The sequence below is a fragment of the Punica granatum genome, chromosome 3, assembly GCF_007655135.1.
Source record: "Punica granatum isolate Tunisia-2019 chromosome 3, ASM765513v2, whole genome shotgun sequence".
Lineage (NCBI taxonomy): Eukaryota > Viridiplantae > Streptophyta > Magnoliopsida > Myrtales > Lythraceae > Punica > Punica granatum.
In genome coordinates, this window is record NC_045129.1 from 2,533,771 (window position 1) to 2,552,422 (window position 18,652).

The 18,652-nt window shown below is 39.4% G+C and overlaps 3 protein-coding genes across 4 annotated transcripts; 2 read left to right on the plus strand and 1 right to left on the minus strand.

Moving 5' to 3' along the window:
• The first annotated feature begins 1,984 nt into the window (after positions 1 to 1,984).
• Positions 1,985 to 3,974, plus strand: LOC116198624 (protein NUCLEAR FUSION DEFECTIVE 6, chloroplastic/mitochondrial-like). Its single transcript, XM_031528818.1, has 3 exons — positions 1,985 to 2,183; positions 2,280 to 2,398; positions 3,543 to 3,974. Exons 1-3 carry the CDS (start codon positions 2,041 to 2,043, stop codon positions 3,560 to 3,562), a joined length of 282 nt encoding a protein of 93 aa, XP_031384678.1. The 5' UTR covers positions 1,985 to 2,040; the 3' UTR covers positions 3,563 to 3,974.
• Positions 3,975 to 4,127: 153 nt separating this feature from the next.
• Positions 4,128 to 7,141, minus strand: LOC116198623 (rho guanine nucleotide exchange factor 8-like). Its single transcript, XM_031528817.1, has 7 exons — positions 6,632 to 7,141; positions 6,407 to 6,523; positions 6,158 to 6,312; positions 5,722 to 5,796; positions 5,362 to 5,622; positions 4,937 to 5,257; positions 4,128 to 4,808 (listed from the first exon to the last, which is right to left on the minus strand). The coding sequence occupies exons 1-7, from the start codon at positions 6,945 to 6,947 to the stop codon at positions 4,353 to 4,355; spliced, it is 1,701 nt and encodes a 566-aa protein (XP_031384677.1). The 5' UTR covers positions 6,948 to 7,141; the 3' UTR covers positions 4,128 to 4,352.
• Positions 7,142 to 12,125: 4,984 nt separating this feature from the next.
• Positions 12,126 to 17,555, plus strand: LOC116201031 (probable plastidic glucose transporter 2). Of its 2 annotated transcripts, none has more exons than XM_031532098.1 (14): positions 12,126 to 12,401; positions 12,913 to 13,066; positions 13,440 to 13,515; positions 13,602 to 13,669; positions 13,770 to 13,902; positions 14,251 to 14,350; positions 14,456 to 14,568; positions 14,652 to 14,745; positions 15,114 to 15,267; positions 15,463 to 15,606; positions 15,696 to 15,769; positions 15,948 to 16,036; positions 16,318 to 16,432; positions 16,867 to 17,555. In XM_031532098.1, the coding sequence occupies exons 2-14, from the start codon at positions 12,973 to 12,975 to the stop codon at positions 17,047 to 17,049; spliced, it is 1,437 nt and encodes a 478-aa protein (XP_031387958.1). In that variant the 5' UTR covers positions 12,126 to 12,401; positions 12,913 to 12,972; the 3' UTR covers positions 17,050 to 17,555. The 2 variants fall into 2 exon arrangements, with proteins under 2 accessions (XP_031387958.1, XP_031387957.1); XM_031532097.1 differs by having other exon boundaries at positions 12,127 to 12,401; positions 13,404 to 13,515.
• The last annotated feature ends 1,097 nt before the right edge of the window (positions 17,556 to 18,652 follow it).

Consider the following 18,652-nt stretch of genomic DNA (forward strand, 5'->3'; position numbering starts at 1 on the left):
GCCCGTTCTAGGTTTCCTTTTGCCTTGAACTTTCTGGGTTGATTTCACCTCCTCCACTGTAATGCTCTGATTCTGTGTTGTAACTCCCCGACGCGAGGATACCTCCAGCTCATCATCTGAGCTGATCGCATCAGAACGAGACTTCACATCTTCTAAGAGAACTTGCTTGCTATTCACCTGTGAGGACTCTCCTTTGGAAGGGACTTCGATATTGTCCCCGTGCAAGTCACTCCATTCAGCCACTTTTCCTTGCTCTGATGCAAGGGGGGGAGTGGGAGTAATAGAGTTGGGGACCTCCAACTCGCAAACTCCCTGTCCAGCGAGCATTCCAGCATCAGGAGGGGACAGTTCAGCACGTTCAGCATCAGCTTTTTCACCAGCCCGAGGAGAACTCCCTTCCACAGGGGTTGGTGTCAGTATTGCTGGAGTGGCTGCAGATGGGTTGCTGCAACTGTGACCGAAAACTTTGCATTTGTCACACTTCTCAGGCAGCCATGGGGTGTCCACAAGAACCTCTACTGTGTGTTCATTTCCCAAATCAACATTCAAAACACTTGGAATTTTCTTCCCAAAGTCAATTTCTATACATACTTTAGCATAATCCAGTCTCGAGCGTAGGGCAGTAGCTCTATCCATGTAGAGTGGTTTACCAATCGCACTTGCTAAAAAGCTGATGCCTTTAGGATGGAAGTACTGAAGGGGAATTCTCCGCAATTGGGCCCACATCGGCATCTTCTTCAAACTCAGTTCCTCTTCAGTGAAAGTCGGACTCCATTTTTGCAAGATCAGAAAATTGCGCTCTACATGCCACGGTCCTGTTTCTAGAACCCATGTCATGACATCCTCATTAGGAAACTGGAAAATAAATAGGGAGCCCATGGTGCTAACCGTAACCTTCCCTTGTTTACCCCATAAACCGTTTACAACAGCAGCAATCTTTCCAAATTCGGGAGTCTTGCCCAAGAATCGACCAACAAGAGTGTAGCACCATTGGTCGAGTCCCATCTGCAGGATCTCCGATGGAGGTTTTACATTACAGTGGTCGACTCCTTCAAAGTACTCAAGATTTTGGTTTACCTTTGGAAAAACTTTTCTCCAGTTTAATGGCCCTTTCGGTGCCAATTTCTCACCGGAGATGGGTTGCGGAAGACTCTGGACACCATTTGTTACTGATTGAGGAGCCGATTCCGCCATTGCTGGTGAAGATTTGGCCTCCCACAGGCCTCTCAGCGGCGGAACCAGGAATCAGGCAGGCAGGAAGCAAGCAAGCAGGAATCAGGGGACGACTATTCCACAAGTGCACACTTCTCATGAGCATATCATCGAACACCTTACTTGCACGCAGAAGCAGCAAAATCGAGCTCCCGAACACTGGAAAGAGAACGACCAGACTAAAGCAGAGACGGAACCACCGACAGGAAGACAACACTGGAGACTGAACGACCAGACTGGAGACGACCGGAGAAAGAAACTTCGGATTGTACTCAGTGAGGCATTTCGTCGAACAGGTTGTCGGCAGTGGCTCTATTCCTTAAATATTACAATTACCTGAAATGACATTATGAATTCGACAATATTTATATTTCATATCACGTATTTTTTTTTTTAAATATTAAAAGTTCCGACACTTCACAGCTCTTTTTTTATAGGTAAGAGCTAAGCCATGTTGATTTCATCAACTACAGGACTATGATGCTCTAAGATATGAATGCATCTTAGAAAGATGAAAAAAATTGAAACTCTTTCAAAGGCATAGTATTCCAAAAGGTGTAGCAAAGTGGCGTACAAACCTATTCAGCATTCAAGAGATTACTGATTCGATACTCGTTTTGCGACTACCAGTGCTATTTTATCAATTATTGAGATTTCTATTTCATTAACTATATTCACGGGCTTCTTTTGAAAAATAGAAATATAGGGGTTAAATTAGAATTAGAAAAAAGATGAAGGACTTCAGGTTGAACTGAGAGACAGAGCATCAATAAACCCTTTTGCGTCGTCCCCTCGAGGAAGGTCAGAAGCTCCTCCTCTGTCACTCCAATGGCGTCTTCGAAGGTCCTGTCGAGATTATCTTCCCGATTACAGCCCCTCTCTCTCAGGCTCGGCAAGCCCGCGCTTTCGCCATCTCCTCTCCATTCCCAGGGCCCTTCTTCTTCGAGGCGCATTTCGCGGGCAATCTCTCGGTACCATTCTCAGCCTTGAACTTCTCCTGGTCACTCCCCATCCGTATTGAGGCGTAGTCTATCAGAACCCGGCTGAGTTTCCTGTTTCTGTGCTAGATTACCGACGGAGTTGAGCTGCGTGGCGTCTATGATGCCGCTGCACAGCGCTATTGCATCCGCGAGGCTGAGATCGAGCTTGGCTATGGAGTCACAGAGCTGGGGAATAGTTCCTCAAGGTCTGTAAATTTTTGTTCTTTATTATTCTTGCTTGTTTATCTCTATCGTTATCTGAATTGATACGCAAAGGATTAGACATTTGGAGTATATCTCATCGGAATTTTTGCTTACGGCGAAATTAATAAGAGTTCAAGTGTCAAGTGAAATATGAACCTTAATTGGTGAGCTTTAGTGTTCCGAATGACTTATCGCGAATGATTAGTAAGTTAGCTATATTATAATAATGAATGCTGATGAAGTTTTCTCTTTGAGGTGTTGAATGCCGCCGAGGTTTTAGCAGTTCAAGATTATGTCGACGTTTAAATACATCTCTTCCTTAGCATATCTGGAAAATTGTTAATGCTGCAGCTGTGAGTGTTCCTTTAGTACGTATCTGTTATTTTCTGTCTAAATGATGAAATACCATTGCCATTTTTCATGTGTTCGAGTGTTACGTAGTTTAGAAAGAATTGAACTTTCAGAAACCAAAGAGCAGATGGATTACCATTTTATTGATCACGAATCACGATAGACAAAGTAGTATTACAACGGTAAAAAGCAATTATTTTCATGATGTTACAGACTTATGCAAGCAAATGTATCTTCTCAAAACCGATTTTGCGAGACAGAAAATGGAATCGTGGTATAAGGTTTCAGACTTGCCAGAGATCTCTTTACGAATTTGGCACTTTGGAGTGTATTGCTTGCCGTGTATTCCCATGTTTAGTGGTTGTTCATGTATGCTATGACTAGTTTGAGTACCAATTTGATGGTTCTTGGATTGAAAAGGTGTTGCTTAGTTATGTGGAACTACGGAGGGAAGATGATGTTGTGTGCGGAAAGAGAATGAAAAATTTAATCTATGCCCTTTCGAGTTTTCATATTTTCCTTTGCTGTAGGCTTTATATTGTGGAGGGCATTTTGGATAATCTGTGAGTGATAACTGCCTAAAGGGCAACCTAGTTCTCCCTTTATTAAAGTATATAACAAAATGGAGAAGTGCATAGCAAGGCAGAACATCCTATTAGTTTGATATGCTCTTGACCGAAGCAAGAGAGAAAGGGATATGTTTCTTATGTTGCTTAAAGAGGTTGCAGGAATATCACTACATTGAACCTATTTTTGTACTGAATATTGATATTCTTTCCTTATTCATATTGCCAGGTATCTCGATGCCTTTATAGCACTACCAAACTGCTGCAGATCGTGAGGTGCCCAAAGTTTCTGCTGGATGATAAGACTGATGAACGTTGAAGTTTCTTTTGTTCAGATGAGGAATTTTGGACCATATTAAATAATTCTCCATCAGCCTTTAGGAGCTTCTGCTCTTTTTCTTTCTGCTATCTTCTTGTTTAGAATGTTCTTTGCTTAGGAGGCTAAGATGCACGATGAAGGATTGGATAATCTATGCCGGGGCAAACAAGTTAGTCTGTCCCTTTGTTACTCATTTTGTTTAGGCGATAGCAATGGCATTACTCTTTCTGATAGGAAAACATGGTGGTAGTTTCATGTGTTTCTTAACTGAATTGATTGGATTTAAATTCTTTCTTTTAGGCCATCTTGTGTTACGAGAGAATGGAACGAAATCACAAAACACGACCTTAGTGACTTATTTGGGAGATTATTGTTCTGGTATAACTCTCATGCAGTTGATTCCTGCTCAGAGTCGAGTTTGAGGTCGTGCTTGTTTTGGCAACTGAGAATCATCGTTGCCTTGTCTCTGCCTTGGCTTGATTAAGACCGAACAAGTTAAACCTACTGAGTTGATTTGAATCAATAAAAGCAGTCACTACACTTCCCTGTCCAAACATGGAAGGAAGAACATAAGATGTTACAATCCCCGGTAGAATTCTTTCTTCTACTCGGGTCTGCTACGTACATCGAAAATGCTCTCGCCATCTCTATACATTTTCAACCTACACTCCCTTTACCATCGACCTTTCTCCGGACCCTTGTACCATCTACTTTAACTCGTTATAATTGTCCGGCCGTTGGACTCCTCAGCGGATGGCTGAAGTTCTCGAGCTTCTCTAGGTACGAGTTCATCTTGTTTGTGATATGGTGGGATGATTTGTGTGCAGGAGTGTGAGCATTATCACCCTCATCAGCACCGTAGCTTTGCAGATTGTCCGCCGTGCTGTTCCTCGTTGATTTCGATTCTCCCTTATCCAAACCCCAGCCCATGAAATCGGAGAGCGTCATCGAGTTGGGAGTTTCAGAACAATGTAAACTCTCCTGCTCTTCGTCAATGTTCGAGTTTGGTACCCTTCCTGGTGACAAGGAGTTGATCGAGAAATTCTTCGCCTCAGCAGCTGATGGGTCCTGAGCAAGGGCATCTGCCTCAAGGACATCCTCGATCCGCGACATCACGTTGTAGGCCAAGCTCTCTATCACTCTTGAGTAACTTTCCAGGACCGCCTGTCCTACATCCTGCCAGTTTAAACCAATGAGATCACATTACCTCAGTACGCCTATGTTACTTGTTCTCCAAGTCATTACCGACATCTTGAGTTACCAGTAAGCAATAGTAAAAGAACTATCCAGCTTATATTACATACCCTGTTGTATTGGATCTTGGAGATGTCGAGAGCAGACTGAGGGATCCCGGGGAACCGCTGCTTGAGCAAGAGCAATATAGTCTCAGCCCTCTCCTCGAACAGCTCCCTCTTCTCCAAGCTTATGGCCGATCCCCACGGGGACTTGACCTCCTTGCTATTCATCTTCCTCATCCATATCACGATTGACGCCTCGATCCTGTTCTTGAGATCAAGCACCTTGTGCTCCGTTGACAGATCCATCGTTGACAGGAACTGCTCTGGATCGAAGTATTCCACGGTGATGCTCTTGTATATCGAGTCTCCTAGGCTCGCCCTTCCATTCTGTGCCACCACCGAAATAGGAAAAACAAGCGGTTCTTAGCCTATGATCATGCGATACTGGAAAGTATGATTTAAAGGTCAAAATAGAGTTAATTATCCCGTACCTTAGGGAGGGACTCGATGTAGTCTTCTGGGATGGCCATCTCCGAGAGGACCTGAGCGTTTATGGCCATGGCTGCCTTGAGAACCTGGTTCACGGATTCCTTCTGGAAGAGCAACCATTTCCTTGAAGCATCGGAGAGCCCATTGGGGGGTACCTTGACCGTCGGCATCCACCACCGGTCATCCTTCCGCTGATCCTCAGATTCATCATCCTTTGACGCGTACCAGAACTCGTTTTGGCCCCCGAAGTTGTCCAAGTAGCCCTGTTCAAAACAATTCAAGGCCGCATTTCTTAAACCGTCCTTAGAGAGGATCAGGCCATAAGGAAACGGCTAGCTGTCTATTCTCTTGGAGAAACTTACAAGTAGCATTGCATCGAGCTTGCGAAGAGCCGGGATGTTCATGAGTAAATCGGTCCTTTGTCGGGTCACCATAATCTACGATAAAACCAATACAAAAAAATTATTTCCCGAGAGCGTCGAAGCAAATCTCATAGCTTAAATCAGTCCTGATCCCAAATTCTTCCAGACCAAAAGAGTTACGAAGTGCCATTTCATGGGCATCTCCTCTATCTCAGACCATAAAGATCTATGTTGTTTTTAGCCTTGACACCGGCAAGATGCTTCAAGGTCATAAGCTCTCGAAAGCGATGCCGCATTGCCTGTATCGGGGTGTCAAATAGAATCGAGCAGATAAACAGTTCATTCCTAACGATCCAATCGGCCCATCAAGGAACAGGTAAGTGATTCAATAATCCGTAATATTTGCCGTTAATATGAGGAAGGGAGCAGGGAGTACCTCCATGTTTGTTCCATCCTTGCCAACTTGCTGAGATGGGACGAATTCGACAATGTGATCCGAAACCGAGAGGAGCCAGTCGACCTCTTTCCTCCACCGGGCTTTTCTCTCTGGCAGCATCGGCTCCAATTTCCTCTGTTCTCCGAACACCGAAGCTACCATCATATAATCATTAGTAACTAATAAATATCTAAAATAAGATAAAATTTTAAAGAGGAGTCGATATGACTTATCGACAGCTTGGCATACCAGCAAGATTGGTGATGGCGTTCGACAAGGCCAAAGCAGAAGAGACACCCTTTCCCCCACCCGACATGTCCTCTCCCAGGAGCAGCTTGGCAAACCTTTCCTTCATCAACTCCACATCTGCGTATGTTTTTAAGCGAATTAATTCCTAAGTAATTCGGAATCGATAAATATCAATGAATGGAAGACATGGAAAGAGTCGATGTTATGTCGATATAAATATTTTACCTGAGGGTGCCTTCGTTAGTGGACTCGTCATCGTCCCAGGATCTGCCCCTCCTAGGTCCAAGGCCAGTTCTGTCTCACGGTCAAGCGCAAATCCAACGTGATGGCCCTCCGAGGACTTCTTTAGCTCGGCGGTGCCACCTTGGCTTCTGAAGCCCCGGTTCTCGTCTAAAACGCAGTAATCGCCTTCCTCATGATCACCACTGCCCTCAATGACTTGGCTGTGGCTATGCCTATTGGTCGGGTTCTCGAAGATCCGCTTGAGGTGGAATGACTTCGACTTCTGCATGCTTTTCACGTGCCGTAGCACCCGAACCATCAGTAGTAGTTCTTGTTCCTTTTTTGGGCAAAAGGTCCCAGCTAGTTATACGTTAAAGACAACCAATAAAACAGAAACCAACAATGTTGTCAAGGGAGGATGTGTGCGTATGAGTTGTATTGCCTCTGCCTTCTTTCCCGATTGAGAGGTCAAGTAGACAAAATAAGAAAGAGACAAATTTGTAGTTTTTTGTTTTCTTCGTGAAGTTATAGTCAAAGGTCAAGAGAAACAATTTAGTGTTTTTTTTTTCCACTTTATTATTGATTTTTGTGAGTAAAACGTGCGGTGCATATGTGATCGAGAAAGAAAGAAAGGGTGAAAAATGGTGTAAGATTAGTTTTTCTTCAAAAAATGGAAAATTCTTTATTTGGTGTTTTTGTTTTGAGAATGAATGGATAGGAAGGTCAATGTGACCAAGAAGTTCGGGAAAGACACACAGCATTACCTAATATTATCTGATCTTTTTTAGGATGATAAAAATTCTCTTTTGATTTTAAAGTCAAATTAGAAAACCTCACCCCTAAACAATAGAAGTCAAAAAGGAAACATGATGGGGAATTATAGAATAGGGGAAAAAAACATAATGTCAATAATCAATATATAATAGAAAAGGGAAGAAGATAAAACCATACTGTCAACCGACATATATTGTGTGTGTTCATATATATATATATATATATAAGATCATATGGGCGTGCACCACCTTACTTATAAGGTGACAAGAGGATTTTCTTTTAAAAATATGGAAAATTTGTTGTGCTGTGGTCAATATTGGAAACTAAATATATTTTGAGAATCGGTGGTGTGAGTTATCTGGCTCTATCAGAGCAATAACACATGCTTATGGATCTTTATTTTTATGGAATTGGTGCAATCTCATTCGCAGCAGCATCTAGTTGTTGCTGATTGGTTGAGTTTTGCCCTAAGTAAGAAATATGAATGCCCTTAATATTATAATTGTATTTGATAATGGACTACTACAAATGGGTGAAGCAAGTTAATTGGTCAAATTTTATCTTCATTTAATACGTTCGCTGCAAGATTTGAATTGTAAGTTTAAGGTACTGAAATTGATGGAAGTAAAAGCACATGTTATGTATTTTAGTGTTTGTTTAACTACCTTTTATCGCCTTTTTACACGTACGCCAATATTTCGAACTGGACAGGTTGATTTGGAAATCTAAGTTTAAATAATATTTATTTTCTTGATTAATCATGTTTGAATATTTCATTGATAATTTAATTTTTCCCAATGAACTATAATTCAGTACGCGTTAATAAGAAAACATGTGGTTGAATATAGAGTAGAATCTAAATTAATGAATGTGGCTTAATTTTAGGAATTTAACTAGCATTCACCCCATGCGCACGGATTTATTTTCATGTATTTACTACTCGAAATTTTTACTGATAAATATGCTTATTAAGAACAATAAGAATATCCAAAAATTCATTTCCGGTTTTGAAGAATAATTTATAATATGTTAGACTAATTTTAAAAGTTTCTTAACTAACTATGTAACTAATCGCCTTCATTAGTTTGCTTCACATATTTATTTAATCGCCATTATATTACATGTATTCATTCATGTATAAGGTTCATATTTTTTCAATTTTTTTTGAATATTATATTTTGTAATATCCTTAATATTATAAATTAAAATTTTTAAAAACTTTCTTGGCGACCATTATTTCGTAGTAAGTAATTTATGATTCTTTTTCAAACCTTCACCGACTCAGTTATTTATAGAAAAATTATATTATTCAATGAAAATTTTGCATCTAATCATTTTGTTCCATATGCATTCCATATTTATTTATTTGTTATTATAATAATTGAATTACAAATATTCAATTCAGACATTGTAACTTCATTTTGCTTATTTTCAGGATATTTTTCCAAGATTTTATTCAAGTATTACAACCCCAAATTGATATAATTAATGACTTGTGTTTATGTGTATAAATGTTTAATTGATTATTCTTTGAAGAAATTATTTTAATATTCACTTTCCCTTTATTTATCATATCAATATATTATTTATTACCATAATTTAAAGAAAATATAACATTTATAAATATTTTTTTTGTAAAATAGCATTTATTAACTTTGGTAGTTCATTGTTATCAAATTATATGTTCTTTTCTATAATTTTGAAAATACATTCATTATTACTCTTGCAAGTAAATACATTGCATTTGTTTTTTTTTCAAATGGATTAAGTTTTGCTATGTGTGTGCGCGCATATATATATATATATATATATGAAAATGTATTTTCATAATTTTCTTCAATTAAATATAATATATAATCTCATTTATAGTATATCAACATTTATTAGGATCATTTATTATAAGTTTTGCTATGTGTGTTGCCGACTGTTTGCCACTTCATTTAATTCTGTAGATAATAATGAAATAGTTATGAATCAATATTCGTAGAAATAATGCATTACAATGGCGTGGTTAATATAAGAAAGAGTTGTCTGTATCAAAAAAAGAGAGAGAGAGAGTTGTAATTGGTGTACGTACCTATAGTAGATGCGGTGGGTACTGATGCCCGTTCCTGGTTTACCGAACGTGCTAGACGTCGTATACGCATATTCCCTGTTATAGTTTATTTTTTAATAAGCTGTTAATAATGCAATAAGATGGTAAAATAGGTATAACTGAGGGCACAAAATTTGCATGGGCAGCCCTCGTTAATGTGTCATTGCTAGCACTTTCTTTTTTCGTTGTGTATCATAGTATCCAAAAACCCAATGGGTTCTGACTAATCCAGTCGGGAGATCGAACATTAAAAGTTATTCTCCCTCCCAACAATTCCGCTTCTCGGGGTTCGAACTTGTATTTTCCTCCTTACAGGGGTGAGCTGCTTACCACTCAATCAACACTTTTATTGGTATTACTAGCACTTTCTCTGTGTGCTTGTGCAGAGCGAGTGAAGGCAGCCGTCCCGCGACAATTTGCGCGACTATTGGCAAGATATGACTGTGCACGCTCGGTAGTCATTCTTTGTCTCCATAATCTTTCACAATCTCTAGAGGTGATACGTTGCATTTGATGGGCATGGCTTGATGAAGGTATGTCTCTATTAAGTGTAGGTGAGCCCTAAAACGTATCGAGGAACAATGAAGTACAATAAGATAATCTATATAAATCATAACGGGTACAAGTAAGAACTGAGTTAGCACCCAAAAGAAAACAAGACTTGAGTTCTAATTGAGAGACAGAGGAACGTAATAATTTGGTGCTCCTCTTTTTGGGTTAATCTTATAATTTGGCAGCTAATATCATATCATTAGCTGATGTTTGTATAGATTAGTAAAAGATATTCATGTCGGCATGCATCAAGTTCTGTCCCTTATATTTTCTTTTTCTTATTTTTATTTTCCACGTCTCTTTTAATCTTCACCATTTAAAATATTTTTTTGCTCAATGTAATGATTTGGTACCTAATATTATGTCACTTCTCGTGCCCGGGGCATTCATCACGTTTTTTTCCCTTCTATTTATTTCTTTTTCTTATTTTTATAATCTTCCCTGGTCTTTTTTATTGCTCAATCTTAAAATTCTAATTTCTCAATCGTCCGGAAAAAACTGTGTTTTGTTAACAAACTGGACATTCGTAGATAATAGGAACAATTGAGCAAATAAAAGATATTGAAGTTATCAAATTTAGAACACGAGGTTTAAAATGAAAACCTTCTCTAATCCCCATTCCAATGAGACACAAAGATTAACACAATTGTATTAGATATAATTTGATGGCTACAGTAAAATAGAGTAATATGTAACGTATACTATAAAATTTTGGAAGCGGATTACACCCCGTAATATGTAACGTGTACTCTACATACATACATACATACATATATATATATATATATACATGTCTGTGTTGGTGTTATTGATCGGTAGACAGACCATAATTGGAGCACTCTAATTGTAACATAATCTTTTTCATTCAAAAGGTGTACCCCAAAGCTTTATTAAATTACATAAAGGGCCAGACAATGGGCCAACGATTGCAAAATTTATAGAAATACAGGGACGTATATATATATATATATATTATAAGTCAATGTTCCGAGACCACTGAGTCTCCGTAACCATCCAACACGTGTCCTTTACCCGACATAGATTGACCTACAGAATCTTGTACGTTAACACTCACCTCGTAATTGCTACACTGGTGCTCTCATCCTCTACCCACTCAACGAGGTGTATTCGTACACGTGGCACTGTCCGACATGACAACTGAGTTTTCAGACACAAATCAGCGCTTACTCAGCGCCACGTAGATGTAGGCACGCCCGCACGGAAGCATGACCTCGCCATCCTCGTATTAGTGAGCCATCAAATTCATTTTCTATTAATAAAGAGAGTTCAACAATGCATGAATTTTGTGAATCCACTCCCCAAAGGTTACACCTTCTTTCAGTTTTACCACTTGTCGTTTTACCCGTCCTGCTTCAGCCTATCACGCCATCTTCATCGGTTGTAATCTTTATCAAAATCATCCAAGACGATAACACCCGAGTCAGAATATACTCTACGATTGAGCGAATAAGCTTGCATTTGATTTTCTAGTAGGATAATAATTTAACTCAACTTGATTTTGTATAATGATGACAAATGTATTGATATGTGAGAATATATATATGTACGTATGTAATATATATATATATATGTGAAAGTAGATAAAAAATTTATTATTATAAAATTGACTATAAAAATGATTAAGAAAAAAGTATGAATGTGAAATTATTATTAAATGAAAGAAAAAGGAAAAAATATTAACATTATATTGTTGAATTTGTAAAAAGATAGAGTTGAATTGGGTAAAATTGGATTAGGATTAGAAAACCAAAACGGAAACTTTCCGTACCTATGAATGTCATGGCAATTATTAAATTATACTGTAAAAAGGACGGTGAAACTTGATCTATTGATGGGAAGCGAGGTAAGTTACATTCCCATCCCTATCCGTACCGATGAGAAATATCCAGTGACCTGCAACATCTAAGGTTAGCCTGATCGATGAACGCAGAGGGCAAAAATGAGACAAATGAAAAACTTCATGGAGTAAACCAAAACTCATCCTTTTATTTGTGGCGAAATTACAAGTGATGTCACTCTGTTCGTCTTTTTCTTCCTCTCTTCTTCTTCCTCCTCCCTCCTCCATCGCTTGCTTCTGATCAAAGCACCGTTCTCTCTCTCTCTCTCTCCCCGCCCCTGAAACTTCCGGAAACCTCTCCTATTGAAGAGAAACTCTCGCCATCGGCGCACGATAACGTCTCCGAGCTTCCTATATCTCTGGAGCTGTCTCCCGTTAATTGCTTTGCAGGTGAAAAGACCTCAGTGCAGTGACAGTTCGCTTGAATTCTCTGTACGGTTTTCTCTTTTCTCGGATTCACCGGCTCGATCGTCGGATGATCTCTGCGTGCTGAGGTATGCAGCTTCTGTTTGGCTTTTTTTCGCCGCTGTAGATCAGAATCAGCATGAGTCGAGCTCTGTAATCAGAATCAGCATGATCTTTCTGTGGTCCGAAGCATAGTGATAATGGTTTTGCTTGTTACATTTCAAGTCCTATGAGTGTTGAAGCTCATCTGTGATATGTGCCGAGGCTGCAGATGCCGAGCAGACTATAGAGCAATTACTTTGAGTATTGCAAATTGTCTGTAGATTGAATTCATGGGATTTGGCTGCCGAAGTATGTTCAATTGGTTTGCTCTTTTCCTATTTGGGGTTGTTTGTCGATAAATTTGTAAACTTTGCCTGGGTTGAGCCTTACTAGTATTAGGATAAACTGGTCTTATTATTTGTATTCGTCAATTTTTAGCATACTCAGATATAGGAGAAAGGAAAAAGCAAAGAAGAAGGAAGGGGAAAATAAAAAAAAGGAAAGAAAAGAAACCAGTATACAGCCTAGTAAAGGTCGGATCTTTTTATGGTCTTGCAGTTTGATCCTCAATTATTTCTGGGTTGTACGAGCTAGAAAGGAGTTTGGCAGGAATTTGGCATGTGGGGATATCAGAGTGAGGCCTCATCAATTTACAAGCGTATGTCTCCGTCGAAAGATAGTTCAGGTTCAGTGGATGGGGAAGCTAACTCAGGTAGTTTCAAAACTTCCATCTGGCATTGTTTCTGGTTTCACTTTATTTGCAGTTCCATTCATGCTGTATTGCGGTACTTCATAAACACATGGATAGTGGTTTGCTCGACGTAGGGTTTCATATATTTATCTGTTTATATGAGTTTGCATTTATAAGGTTTACATTTTAAGGTATAGTTCTAGATTATCCTGATTCTCATGTAATAGTTGCTTCAACTGCCATTTTTCTAGGAATAATTTAGTCGCTCAGTGGCGATTGTGATTGTCTTTTAAGATTGGTAGATATATACATCAGTCGTTAAATCTAGCTTAATTCTTCTATTTTTCCTAATGTGTAGGTTATATGCAAGATAACACCAGTTTAGTAACTGCAGATCCTCCATGGAGACATTCCTTGCCACATGTGGTGGTGGCAACAATTATATCTTTCCTGTTTGGATACCATCTGGGGTCCGTCCACTGCATAAAACCCAGCTACTAATCCTTTTCACTATTTCTCTATTAGTTTATGGTTTTTGATACTTTAATCTTCATAGGGTCGTTAATGAACCACTTGAAAGCATAGCTTTGGATCTTGGTTTCAGTGGAAATACCCTTGCAGAAGGTGGCATAAATGGATCCTTATTCTCATTCTCTGTTCCATTTTTTTTTTTTATTGTTCGGCTCAATCTGATTTGTGTACATTTCGTTTTTTTTTAATGAAGGTTTGGTGGTAAGTACATGTCTTGGTGGTGCTCTTATTGGGTCTCTGTTCAGCGGCTGGATTGCAGATGAATTTGGGCGTTGTAGGGCTTTCCAGTTGAGCGCATTGCCAATGATAACCGGTGCCTCTATAAGGTGATATCGTCGGACCTGAGTTCAATCTTATTAACTATAGGATCTCAAATTTTGCATGAGTTATTGAATGGTCACTCATCCCTCTTGTCTGATTTTGTTCTCATTTTTTATATTATCTATGAACCTTTTCAAATGAAAAAAATGGAATTATTTGGTAAATGGCGAAGATACACAGAGAAGTACTCTAATACCTACTAGCTTCACTGTTTATGGACTTTGAACAGATATGAACTCACTGAAGCACTTAAGAAATCGCACATAAATGCTGTCTTCAAATGTCTGTACCTTATATTCATCTTTACAAAGTTAGAACCTAATTCTAGAACCTAAAGCAATTTTGTATTGCAGTGCAATATCCAAGACTTCAGTGGGCATGCTTCTTGGACGGTTACTGGTTGGGGTAGGATTGGGTATAGGGCCCCCGGTTGCATCTCTTTACGTGACAGAGGTTTGGATGTTCTTAGCTATGCTTTAAGAAGGAATTTTCTATACTTATTATCTAGAGTGAGATATTGTCATTGATTGATCATATTCTGGCTTCCTATCTAAACAGGTCTCTCCAGCTCATGTAAGAGGGACTTATGGGAGCTTTATACAGATTGCAGCATGTTTAGGGCTTATGACAGCTCTATGTATAGGGATCCCTGTTAAGGAAATTATTGGCTGGTAATCTAATGTATACATTTATTGTGCAGTTGCGATGTTTGTAACAACTTTTCCTAAGTATCTTTTACATTTTATGTGGTCAGGTGGCGAGTTTGTTTCTGGGTATCTACAATTCCAGCTGCAATACTTGCTCTAGCAATGCTAGTTTGTGCTGAGAGCCCCCAATGGCTGTACAAGGTACTATTCTCATATTGCTTTTCCCTTGTTAAGGTTGACTTTATGCAGACTCTTTCTATTTCTGATCTCGGAATTTCATAGTCATCTTCTCATGGTCTGCGACTCCAAAAGTAACTGAATGTTTAAAACCTGTATTCTCTTTCTGATGGACTTCTCTACTGGGATTACATGCACACACAGATACATTCAGATATTAATGTTGAGTGTTACAGTATTTATTTACAATGATAGACTTATATGGTGAAAATAGGAAGAATATTGAATGTCACATCTCGAACGTGTTACTAGATTGCTCAACATGAACCATTGGAATCTTATGGCTTGTCTTGAAGGCTGATACGATTTCCTCCTTTTTTGGTGTAATATAGCAAGGAAGAATTGCCGAAGCGGAGGCGGAACTTGAGAGGCTAGTAGGACCATCACATGTTAGGTTTGCAATGTCAGATTTGTCCAGATTGGACAAATCGGATGCAAATGATACTGTGAAGTTGTCAGAGCTGCTTTATGGACGTCATTCTAGAGGTAGATTTCGGTTGTCCACATGTATAATAGTTACTCAAATGAAAGTTACTCTATTTCTTTTGCATTTGCCTCTTCCTTACTGCAAGGAACTCAGTTTGCCGAGTTTGATGCAGTTGCAGACTATCCCTTTTGATCCTGCGTTTCATTTTTTTCTCTTTCCTTTTGTGCATTGTCATTCACATCTTGTTTTTGCAGTGGTTTTTATTGGATCGACTCTGTTTGCTTTACAACAGCTTTCTGGGATAAATGCTATATTTTACTTCTCCTCGACTGTCTTCAAGAGTGCGCGGGTACCATCAAATCTTGCAAATATATTCATAGGAATTTCCAACTTGACAGGCATGGCTCCTTTCTCAAGCTAATTAGTTTTCGTAGTTCAGAAAATTTCATTGTTTATTCACTTTTCTGAATTTTCAAACGATTGACAGGGTCTATAATAGCAATGGTCTTGATGGATAAATTGGGAAGGAAGGTCCTCCTTCTTGGGAGCTTTCTTGGCATGGTAATTTCCGTGTTCAACCTCTTCTGAGCAGATACTGTTATGAGCCAGTGCAAAAGATTTAATATATCTGCGTAAAGATTCTCGTTAATCAGAGACTATTAGATCGTGCACTGTTGTTAGCTTCATGCATGCTGGTTGAGGGCCATTGCTGACAATTTAAAAATCCATCCAATACCAGGCAATATTTATGGCTATTCAAGCAGTGGCAGCAAGCCCTTCTGTCCCAGCATATGCAGCTTCATACCTTTCTGTGGGAGGCATGTTAATGTGAGTATTCTTCGAAGTAAATGATTGAAACTACCAGACAAAGGGCAATAATACACTGTTGATGTTATCCTCATCTTTTTTATATCTTTATTATCATAGCCGAGATGAAAAATCATCGTACTTTCCTGAGCTAATGACACCTGGCCTGTGATATCATCTCACCAATATCCACCCTCAATTATATGAACCCTTTTTTTTTTCCCCCCTTTCAGTGCTTGCATGCTTCAAACATCAGTCAGCTCATTCATAGAGTTGTCTTAACCTTGAACCTGCATGTGCAGGTTTGTCCTTGCATTTGCACTCGGAGCTGGTCCAGTTCCAGGTCTTCTGCTCCCAGAAATATTTCCCAGCAGAATCAGGGCCAAGGCCATGGCAGTTTGTATGTCAGTGCATTGGGTAAGATATGTTGCATCCTTTATTTTCGTTACTCAACTCTTTAGTCCTTTTGGTCTGCTTAATGGGATCATAACCACGACCTCCATATGTTAGTAATGAGATTCTTCCAGATAGGTGGATTGCTTAAAGAACAGTTAACTCAGCAATGTTGATTGCTGAAGGTGGTGCCATCACAAGTGGGGCAGAACCTACCGCAATTAACAATCAACAATTGTTTTTTTAAAATCTGTCTAGAAGGAATCGCTTTTGCATTCAGCAAATGTGGCAAGAATTTCTGCTTTATATTTTTCCCTTTTCTATTATGGACCTACCCAATAAGAAAGAATGCGAAAAGGTAGGGATAGACTTGCGCAATGTGATGAAAAAGTAGTTAACCTATAAACTGTAGCTTGATTTTTTCCCATCTGACTCGATTTGAACTGGGAATTTTTCAGGTGATAAACTTCTTTGTGGGCTTGCTCTTCTTGCAATTACTGGAGCAGCTCGGACCTCATCTCCTGTACTCCATATTTGCAACCTTCTGCCTGATGGCAGTGATATTTGTGAAACGGAATGTGATGGAAACCAAAGGGAAGTCGCTCCAGGAGATTGAGATAGCCCTTCTCCCGCAAGATTAAAGGTAGAAGCTGTCATCCTCATGCTGCCTGATTTGGTTGAGATGGAGTCAGAAAATTTGCTGTCTGAAATCTCGGCATTGGTAATTGTCCGAGGGAGGTTGCAGTTAGAAGGATATACACACAGCCAGTTAAAAGAAGAGAGGTGGAAGAGATGGTTTCCTTTATCCATAAGATAGTTTTCCAATCTAATTTGGTTATTTGGCTCAGCATTAGTCGTACATACTTGTATGTAGTAGACCATCAAGTTCGCACCTTGGAGTCTATTCCCATGTATTTATCGGGGAGTCAATTGTCGGCAATTCCCATTGAACTGCAGATCCATCTGAGTATAGCTGAAAATTCATGGTCTTCTTGTCGTAAGTATTTCATAGTTCTTTCTTGTTCTGCTTTTTATGTGCTTTGCCAAGATGTACGTGGGCATTATGGGAAAATTGTTCTGATAGTCCGAACCTTGTGACTCTCGATGCTTTCCTTTGTGAATAATGTTTAATTCGGAATTAAATGTATGTCTACAAATGAGCTTTCCGTAATATGTCGACTGGTAATGCAATCAGTCTGAGATAGTGGTGACAACTCTGTTCGAGGGTTCGACTCTTGATTCGCTTGCTTAAGAAATTTCATACCGCATCATTAGCATCCTTGTGATTCAACCCGAGGGACGGACGGTATTCAACATGATTTTAACTCTCAAAGTATCAACCCACTCCCTACCAACTGAAAATTCAATGTGGTAATGTACTAATAGCAAAAACTTTATTTCCATTACCATTATTATCATGACAACTCGGATAAAACTATGAGTTATTTGACACCATCATCGATTGTGCTCTGCGCAACCAGTTTTACTCAAACAAAAGGACACTAAGCCAAAACACAGCAGGCCAAGGTGGTCGTTCTGGTTGGTCGGGAATCGTATTCAGAGAACCTTGAGGATATCATCGGCGCTGGAGATGGTGAATCCACCCCCAGACTCAACATAGCCTGCAGAAGCGGGTCCCGAGCCCCTTCTCGCCCAGGTCGAGCTCGTGGGTTTATTTTGCCGAGCCGTCAGCCAATAACTTGACGTGCTTGATCTCGTGGCGTGCAAGCGTCCTGATTGGGGTTGTCTGACTTGGACTTTTCAAAATTGTGGGTCTGACCGTGATTTTTCCCGAATTGTGGATCTTGACTTCGACTTCCCAAATGGAGCCGTTCTATGGCTAAGGCTTTGTTCATTATAGACGAGAAGATTTTTTGGTCTATAGACTAGAAGATAATGTGGAAGGAATGGAAATTCATATTAGGCCTCCTTCGACAGAAAGATACGACGTGAGCTAAAGAAATAATCTTATGGTCGAATGCTCACAAGGCATGTGACGAAGAAAGGCTTGACTCGAATCGACTGTGAACGTATGGGCAGCGAAGAGACAAGTTTTTGTTGAATAAAGGAAGGTGGTATTATAATCGGAAAAAGGAAGGTGGTTTGATATTTAATAAAGATGCGTGCTCTTTCAGTAAAATAGATAGAAGTGAGATTGGATCGACCTCGCCCGAATAAGAAGCTGAGAAAGAATGAATAGCATATTTCGTTTTCATACATTCAATTTGATCAAAGACGTACATT

Coding starts and splice junctions, on each gene's coding strand:
- LOC116198624 (XM_031528818.1), top strand. CDS start 2,041: ATGGCGTCTTCGAAGGTCCTGTCGAGATTATCTTCCCGATTACAGCCC. Junction 2,184..2,279: donor ATTTCGCGGGCAATCTCTCG/GTACCATTCTCA, acceptor TTTCTGTGCTAG/ATTACCGACGGAGTTGAGCT. Junction 2,399..3,542: donor CTGGGGAATAGTTCCTCAAG/GTCTGTAAATTT, acceptor TCATATTGCCAG/GTATCTCGATGCCTTTATAG.
- LOC116201031 (XM_031532097.1), top strand. CDS start 12,973: ATGTGGGGATATCAGAGTGAGGCCTCATCAATTTACAAGCGTATGTCT. Junction 13,516..13,601: donor CTGTTTGGATACCATCTGGG/GTCCGTCCACTG, acceptor TAATCTTCATAG/GGTCGTTAATGAACCACTTG. Junction 15,607..15,695: donor AGGAATTTCCAACTTGACAG/GCATGGCTCCTT, acceptor AACGATTGACAG/GGTCTATAATAGCAATGGTC.
- LOC116198623 (XM_031528817.1), bottom strand. CDS start 6,947: ATGGTTCGGGTGCTACGGCACGTGAAAAGCATGCAGAAGTCGAAGTCA. Junction 6,313..6,406: donor CGCCATCACCAATCTTGCTG/GTATGCCAAGCT, acceptor ATATGATGGTAG/CTTCGGTGTTCGGAGAACAG. Junction 4,809..4,936: donor CCAAGATCCAATACAACAGG/GTATGTAATATA, acceptor TTAAACTGGCAG/GATGTAGGACAGGCGGTCCT.